Source organism: Empidonax traillii, unplaced genomic scaffold, assembly GCF_003031625.1.
Source record: "Empidonax traillii isolate 1590-97213 ecotype Southwest subspecies unplaced genomic scaffold, ASM303162v1 scaffold145:size929809, whole genome shotgun sequence".
In the NCBI taxonomy this organism is placed as follows: Eukaryota; Metazoa; Chordata; class Aves; order Passeriformes; family Tyrannidae; genus Empidonax; species Empidonax traillii.
In genome coordinates, this window is record NW_020955338.1 from 14,997 (window position 1) to 15,769 (window position 773).

At 60.8% G+C, this 773-nt stretch overlaps 1 protein-coding gene across 1 annotated transcript in view; it reads right to left on the reverse strand.

Moving 5' to 3' along the window:
- Positions 1–546, reverse strand: part of LOC114057766 (maestro heat-like repeat-containing protein family member 6) — a gene marked incomplete at its 3' end in the record, with an annotated part of 3,049 nt that extends 2,503 nt beyond the window's left edge. The window contains exons 1-2 of the mRNA XM_027884429.1: positions 473–546; positions 66–192 (exon numbers count right to left, since the gene is read on the reverse strand). Coding sequence (XP_027740230.1) covers positions 66–192; positions 473–546 — 201 coding nt within the window. The remainder of the gene's footprint in view (positions 1–65; positions 193–472) is intronic.
- Between the last annotated feature and the right edge of the window lie 227 nt (positions 547–773).

The following is a 773-nucleotide window of genomic DNA, read 5'->3' on the forward strand; positions in this document are numbered from 1 at the left end:
CCAGGCAGCAGCTGCGGCTGCCAGAGGGCTGAGAGGTGGAGGCAGCTCGGCCAGGCAGCGCTCGCCAGCAGGCTCACCTCCACAAGGAAGGCCATGGCGGGAACCTCCCAGCGGGGCTTCTCCCTGATGAGCACCCCCAGCAGGCAGAGGGCAACTGGGGAACACAAGGGGCTCGAGACACGGCGCATCTCCCTGGCAGGGGGAAACAGGCACCGTCAACCCTGAGCTGGGTGGGCAAACCTCTCCCAGGACTCACTCACAGAGCTATGGTCTTTCCCCACCAGCTCACGAGGGGACACATGCACCTTGGCAGGCGGCTCCTCCTGTGTCCCCGCCTCTCCCAGCCTTTTCCACTCTGCTCAGCCATCCCTGAGGGCTGACAAGGCCCTCTGGCCCACGACCACGGGCACTGTGGGGGTGCCCCGTGCAGAGGGCAGAAAGACGAGGGGCAGCAGGGACACGGGGGTCTCACCTGGCCAACAAACCCACTGCATAATGCTGGGTGTCAGCATTGAGGAGCGTGTCCCAGCCACGTTTCTGTTCCATTGCTGTCGCAGTCTTGTCTGGGATCGGGAGACAGACCAGCGACAGGGGTTCTTGCCTTGCCTGCAGATAGTATAATGGCAATTGCAAGTGCTGGCAGGTAAAGTTCACTTATGTGAGGAGCCCCGAGTAAGAGACACACACACACACGATTTGAACACCTGCACAGCCAAAAGCTGATCCACCTTATTAAACAAAATGGAGGGGTTTCATACCCCCTGGGGCGGAAT